The sequence below is a fragment of the Trichosurus vulpecula genome, chromosome 7 (assembly GCF_011100635.1).
Source record: "Trichosurus vulpecula isolate mTriVul1 chromosome 7, mTriVul1.pri, whole genome shotgun sequence".
NCBI lineage: Eukaryota > Metazoa > Chordata > Mammalia > Diprotodontia > Phalangeridae > Trichosurus > Trichosurus vulpecula.
This window is the reverse complement of record NC_050579.1, coordinates 44764592-44771594: the sequence shown is the minus strand read 5'-3', so window position 1 is coordinate 44771594 and position 7003 is coordinate 44764592. Positions and strand designations below refer to the sequence as shown.

The 7003-nt window shown below is 47.1% G+C and overlaps 1 protein-coding gene across 1 annotated transcript in view; it reads left to right on the top strand.

Moving 5' to 3' along the window:
- Positions 1–2568: 2568 nt before the first annotated feature.
- TUFT1 (tuftelin 1) overlaps positions 2569–7003 on the top strand; it is a 40409-nt gene continuing 35974 nt past the window's right edge. Inside the window, exon 1 of the mRNA XM_036767636.1 lies at positions 2569–2813. Coding sequence (XP_036623531.1) covers positions 2754–2813 — 60 coding nt within the window. The 5' untranslated portion in view covers positions 2569–2753. The remainder of the gene's footprint in view (positions 2814–7003) is intronic.

Below are 7003 nucleotides of genomic sequence, written 5' to 3'. Positions count from 1 at the left end.
CAGCTCTACCTGATGGAGCAGGGGAAGGGAGGGGGCTGGGCAGTACAAGCTGGGGCCTGAGAAAAACCCAGGAGTCCTGGCTGTACAGCCTGTCCCATTCTCCACTAAATTCAAGGGAGGTACAAAAGGCATAGAGGTTGTGGAGTCTCTTGGGGCAGAGGGGCTTTGGAGGGGTGGGAGGAATGATTGGACAGATATGGAACTAAATAGAACCGGTTCTCTTATTCCCTATGGCTATCAGGACAAGGGGAAAGGGAACTCCCCAACACCCATCTCTCAGGTGCAGGGGTCCCCACCCATTCTTACTTGGCATAGGGCCCAATTCCTTCCTGGGGAGGGGGGAGGAGTGGAGTTTGCCAGTCCTGTTAAAGTATCTGCTTTGAAAGGGGAAGCTACCCCAAAGCTTATCCTATCTTCAGGCATGGGGCTATCTCTAGTCTTATTCATCTCTGTGCTATCTGCCAGGGTACCTGGTGGATTTGAGTTCTAGCAGCACAGAGGTGTGATAGTAGCAAAATTGCCAAATATGCCTGGGGCCACCTGCAATTCTTCCAATGCCAGACTCATCATGGCTCATTCTGAGAAGGAGCCCTAACTTACTTGTGACCCAGCATGGTAGTCACCTGCCTAGAATAGTAGAATGCCTGGGCTGGGAACTGGAACCTCTGGGTCTCATGCCAAAGCTTCACTCTTTTGTCTTCTCTTCCTTTGGGATGTTTAAGTAGACGAAAGGGATTTTGTTTACCAGCCTTTGCAATTTCTTGCCTGTTCATACTTCTCGTACTTTTGTTTTAAAATTGCTATCAACATGACAATTGTGATATGCTTGCCTACATTCCTTTGCTATTACTTGTTTACATGTTAAGAAACTTCACAAAAGGATGTTGGTAAACCAGAGTCCACCCAGAAGTGTGCAGCTAACTGGGTGAGGGCACTAGGAAGCCATGAATACAAAAATCATCTGAAGGAACTGGGGCTGTTTTGCCTAGAAAACAAGACTGAGGGAGGACCCTGAAAATAGCTAATAACAGCTAACACTTATTTAGTGCTTTACAATCTACAAAGTGTTTTACATATATTATCTCATTTGATCCTCAACAACCCTGTGAGGTAGGTGCTGTTACCCTCATTTTACAGATAAGAAAACAGGCTGAGAGAGATTAAATGATTTGCCTGCAGTCACACAGCTTAGTTATCTGAGACTGGATTCAGACTCAGGCTTCCTTGACTTTAAATCCAGCACTGTCATCTATGCCACCAACCTGCCTTTGAATGATATTGATTATCTTCAAATATTGAAAGGACTGTCATGTAAAAGGGAGGCTAGATTTGTTCTGCTTGGCCCCAGAGGGCAGAATCCAGCAATGCACACAAGTTGCAGAGGCAGATAATAAGGAAAAGGAAAAACTCCAAGTTAGAGTTCCCCTAAAGTGGAATAAGCTGGCACTGAAATGGCTAGTGATGATCTCTATCACTGAAACTCTTCAAATGGAGCATTGACCATTTGTTGACGATTTTGTCGAGGTAATTCTTAGTCTGCTCCAGTTTGCACTAGAATCTAGTGACTAGGTAATCTGTGAGATTCTTTCCAAATGGGAGAGTCCACCACTCGGTGAAGCATACAAGATGGCTCCCTGGAATCAAGTTTCAAGACTGATGAGGGAGGGCAAGCCCTTCCAGTTCCTGGGAGTACAAATCACTCTTTTGGCAGTTCAGCCCACCTGTATCGCCTATAGAGGAGAGCAGCTGCAGTTGATTCTAAGCCCCACCCGGGCAAAAACAGAACCAGCTGGCATCCACCGGCAGGTTCTTGCCAAATCAGGGCACCTGACAGGCAGGCCTAAACTCAGCTTTAGTGAGGTGGACTTGCTGACGTGTATAACTACAGGGGGAAGAGAAAGGGGCCATCTAGCCCCACAAAGCTCTCAGGCTCATGGTGTCGTAGGGTTTAGAACTGGAAAGGACCTTTATTTTTTTCTTAGCCTTTTACAGATGTGGAAACCAAGTAGCAGAGATGAGTCTCCAACATCTTCCCTTTCCATTTCCAGTCTGGATTCCCCCGGGGAGTTCTGACACCCCACCCCCATCCCCTCAAGGCATGAGGTAGCAACCTTCGGTTCCACCCATACATCCAGAACAGCTGGGAACTAATTCTTTGCTTGGGGAGAGAGAAGGAGACAATGGGGAAGGCCAGGGGGAGAGGAAAGGCATAGGGAGGGAAAAAGAAGTTGATCTGAAAGTCAGATGACCTAGAATCTACTTTATTTACTACCTGTCTGACTTTAGATAGGCCACTCCCCCTCCCTGGGTCTCAGTTTCCTTAGCCATTCAGCGAGCCGGGGCTGGACAACATTTACCCGAGCTCTCGCTCTCGGGTACTTTGCACCTCTTCTATCCTTCTGGGCTGTAAAGTAATACTACTGAAATTAACATTGGAGACCTGGGAAGTCACTCCTGTGTGGCGCCATAACCCCGCCCTTTATGCAAATAGAAACTGCCGCCAAGAGGGCGTGGCCAGGCTCCGATTGGCCTTGCCCGCCCCTAGCTGCTTCCCCCGCCCCTTTGCCTTCTTCCAGTTGGCTGAGCCTAGACTAAGAGGAGGCGTGGCTTCTCCTGGGGGCCCGCGGCTCGATGTGCCTATATATAGGGGGGCGGGTCTCAGCCTCCCGCCTTCCCCGTAGGATCTGGACCGCTGCGGAGCTGGCTGCTGGCCTTTTAGGAGCCGCTCCGGAGCGGTCCGGAGCCGGAAGACAATGAACGGGACGCGCAACTGGTGTACTCTGGTGGACCTGCACCCCGACGGGGAGAGCGCGGTAAGAAGAAGGGGCAGCGGCCGGCTAGGACGCAGTCCCGCCCCCCATCCCTTCTTTCCCTGCCCTGCTCCTCTTCCCCGCCCCATCCCGTTTCGCTCGGTCGTCTTAGGCGTTTCCTCCCAGTTCTGTGCCATCTTCCGCAGGTGTCAGGCCCCTTCGCGTTCCACCCCCATCCCCCGCCGGGTACCGCTCCCGGACGTGGTCTGGGATATTGGCCCCTTGCCCTTGAGAGGCGACAGCCCGTCCTTGGCTTCCCGGGACGCCGCCGGTGGCGGTGACGACTTTAGCCCTTGAACCTTGGATCACTCATCGACTGAACCTTGCGGGAGGGAGGGAGGACATATTTCAATTCCACCTGTCTTCATGAAGCCCTTGGCCATATGCTAGGTGCTTTAACTAATTGTACATGGGAATAAACGGGGAAATAGCCCCTGCCCTCCCAGAACTTATATTCTGCTGGAGAGCGGCACCCATGCTACCAAAAAAACTTAAAATAAATACCAGGTAGTTTGAGAAGAGAGACAGAAATAACCATTGAGGGAAAATCAGGAAAGGCTTTATAGAGAGGGTGGCAACATTAGCTGATGATCCCTCTAAGGAAGTTGGAGATTCTTTGATGCCAGTGAGGAGCCAGAAGATAATAGGGAAAGAGTCAAGTGGATTGGGAGTCCGAGTTACGATCTTAATTGCTGTATGAACCTGGAAAAACTGACGAACTCTTCCGGTCCTCCAGTTTTTCTAATCTGTGAAATGGGGATTATAATAGTATTGTTTTCTCTACCTCACGGGTTCATTGTGAGGCAATCACTTAGTCTCCCTAGAAGTACCATGTAAAAGAGCGATGGTGTGAAGGATGGTGAGAACGAAGTTATGTGACAGGGTTGTGAATCCAGGGAGGTCCTGCTTTTTATTTTTATTTTGTTTATTCTGATTATCTTCGGAAGTTTCTGGTTCTCTTTGTGTCCTGTAGCATCAGAGATGCACCTGAGCTCTTAAAAGATTGATGCAGGGTACTTTTTGGACAAACAACAAAAAAATGATTGGGCCAGCCCTTCCCCCTCCTTATTCAGGTTCCTCCTGTGGAGCAAGATTCAAATGAAAACCACCCAGAGAGTCATGCCTTTCTTTGAGAGAGGGGCTTTTTCTGCTATGGAGAGACTCACCTCCCAGGAGAGCCTCTAATGAGATCATTCCTCTATCCTACATGCTCTGACCCCAACTTACTTCTGGTGTGGCCCCCAGCGTCTTTTAGTTTTGCTTCTGTCTTTGATCTCCAAGTCTGAGGGAGGCCAGGTCGTCGTCGGAGGAGGAGTTGGGACCAGAAAAGGGCACTGGCCCTTTGCTACACAGGGCCACAGATGTCCCCATACCAAAGCATGTGTGCCCCACACTTCTTTGACCCCACTACCCAGCTGTTCGTAGAGTTTCCCCAGGGAGAGGAGGTGGAGGGTGAGTTGTGTGGTTCTATGTTTTCTGGCTCCTCTAGGGAACTTTACCCAGCGTGGGTGTGTCTGGTTTCATAGATTTTCAAGCTGCTATGGTTTGGAGTGAAACAGGATAGGTGATGTTTGTAAGGAGGTGTGTCTCCCTTCTCCCTGGATTTTTTTCTCTTCTTTTGTGGCTGCCTGATGCATTGTCCTTGAGGTAGCCCTTATTCAACTCACATGTTAATTCAGTTAAATTATATTTGTGCAGTGGTAATTTTGCATAATTGGCATTGGAATTCACCCATCATTCCCCTTGTCTCCTGCCCCCCAGCAAAGGAAATAGAGTTTCTTTCAAGCAGATGGATGCCTTGGTCCTGCTCTCACCAGACCATGTCTCCCAATAGGCAGTGGTTACTTTTCTTCCTTTATCCTGTCCCAGTTTCTGGATTCTTAACAGAATATTCATTCTCTTTTGTTCTTTGCCTTAGCCTAGCCCTATAATTTGTTGCTCCCTGTCCCTGATGGGGGCAAGGAGAAGGTGAGGGCGGCAGGGAATGGACAGGGAGAGGGATATTCAAGTCTCTGTATGGATGAAGAAACTGAGTCTCAGAAATGGCAGGGCACTCCAGAGGTCATTTGGCCAAAGCATTGGTTTTATTGAGAATGAATCCCTGTTCCTTCAGTCTCTGGTTTTTTTCTTGTCTGGTAGAGCAGAAAAATGGATAAGGAAATAGGGAGAATGAAATTCAGACCCTCTTTGCCTTTCTGAAAGAATCTGAAACCAGATCCCTTTGAACACAGGGGAGGTAGAAATTCCCTCATACTTTTAGTCTATAGGGGTCAAAGCAAAGGTTTATCTTGTACTGAGATTAGGGAGGAATGAACTGGCCAGGTTACTAGCTCTTCCTGGACCTTGAAGGAGGGGGGTGGGGATGAAAATCAGGCACCCACGGGAGGCTCCCCCAACATGAGGGCCTGGATTTTTCTCTTCTGACCCAGCCCTAGTCAAGTGCCTAGGATTTATGGCCCCTCTGGCTGGTCTCCAAAACCCAGTTAATACTTATTGATGGTTTCCTTTGTGAGTGGGCAGTGTGGCTGACTGAACCAAAACATGGAATCCAGGAGGAGAGTCAAGAGCCAGGGTGTCTTTTAGAGTTTTCCCATATCTTCGTGTCTAGGAACACATGTGGATATGATTTATGTGAGTCTTAAAACATCCTCTGACTTCCCCTTTGTCTGTTGGAGGAGGACAGTAGTAGGGATGAACCGTAACAGCAAATAACCTAAATGTCTCTTATTTAAATGAATTGAAAAGCTTAAATGCTTACTGTGTGCCAGGCTATTTATCTTTGGCATGGATTCTCTGATTTTAACAAGCTTCACCCCACCCAAGATTCACCTTCCTACTTCTTATCTGCTTAACCTTTTCTTAATCTTTTTTTGGGTGGCCCTCTGTGGCAAGTCTGGCGAAGCCAGTAGGCCCTCCTCATATAATATTTTTAAACATATAAAATACATAAGATTGCAAAGGAAACCAATTATATTGAATGATATATATAGTTATCAATTTTTAAGAGAAAGGAAAAAACCCTAAGTTCATGGACTCAGCTTAAGAACTCCTGGCCTTAGACTATCATTAGGAGTTTTCATTGCTTGTACACAGCAGGATAGGAGCATGCTAGACAGGGAAGAACTGACCCAGAATTTACAATTCATTATACATCAACTATGCCTAGATAATTGAGCTGGTGTATAAATGAAGTGTTTGGAATCTTATATTGCTGTGATTACATTCTTCACCTTTTTCTCATCCCTGGTTCTGGCTTCCTTTTGTTGATTCAGATGCCCTTCCCCCCCTTAAGTGGGTGGAAGAAAGAAGAGGTTGAAGAAGGGCTAAGAATGGATACAGAACTGTGGTTTAAAAAAAAAAACACACACACACACTACCCAATTTCTGCAGTTGTGACATCTCAGCCCCACTAGGCAAGACTGAGGCCACATTTTTGTGTTTTGGTAGACCACTGAGCCTGCTTTCACTGCCGTTCTTGTCCTTCTCAGCACCTTCTCCTCACCTTGTGCCCCAAGCATGGCATATGTAATGGAAAGAGCCATGCAAATAGAGGGAACTCAGGACCTGGGTTCAGAATAGGGCTCAGTATCTACCTATGAGGCCTTTGGCAAACCAATTTTCTCTGTGTCTCAGTTTCCTCACCTGTAAAAATGATGAGGTTGAGCTCAAAGGTCTCTTCTAGCTTCAGATCCTTTGGCCCTATGGAACCTTTTATTCTTCTGCTCAGTGAGAAAAGCAATCTGATATACTAATGTATACTACAGGGTTAATGACTTATCTCTCTGAAGTACATTTTCATGTTAAAAGGAATCAGGTGGAAGATGACGCTTAACCCAAAGGCATGGATGTCCTATATTGGTGGAATTTCAGGCATCCCTGATGGATAGATGGAGGAGATATTTGGGGGATGAGTCCATTGCTTCCTAGCTAAATGACTGTCTGTACTACTTGTGCCTCGGGCTCTACCAACTTCTCCCCATAGTTTGTTCTTTCCTTCCACTTTGGTAGCCTAGAATGCATAGATTGTTAGAGCTAGAAGTAGATTTAATGTGGAGGCTGTCTAGTCTAACCCTCTAATTTGGCAGATGAAGGACCTGAGAGTCCCATAAGCAGAGAGTGACAGATATGAGACTTGACACCATGTTCCCAGTTTCATAAATACCATAATTGGTCTTGCTAAGTTTGTCAGGATT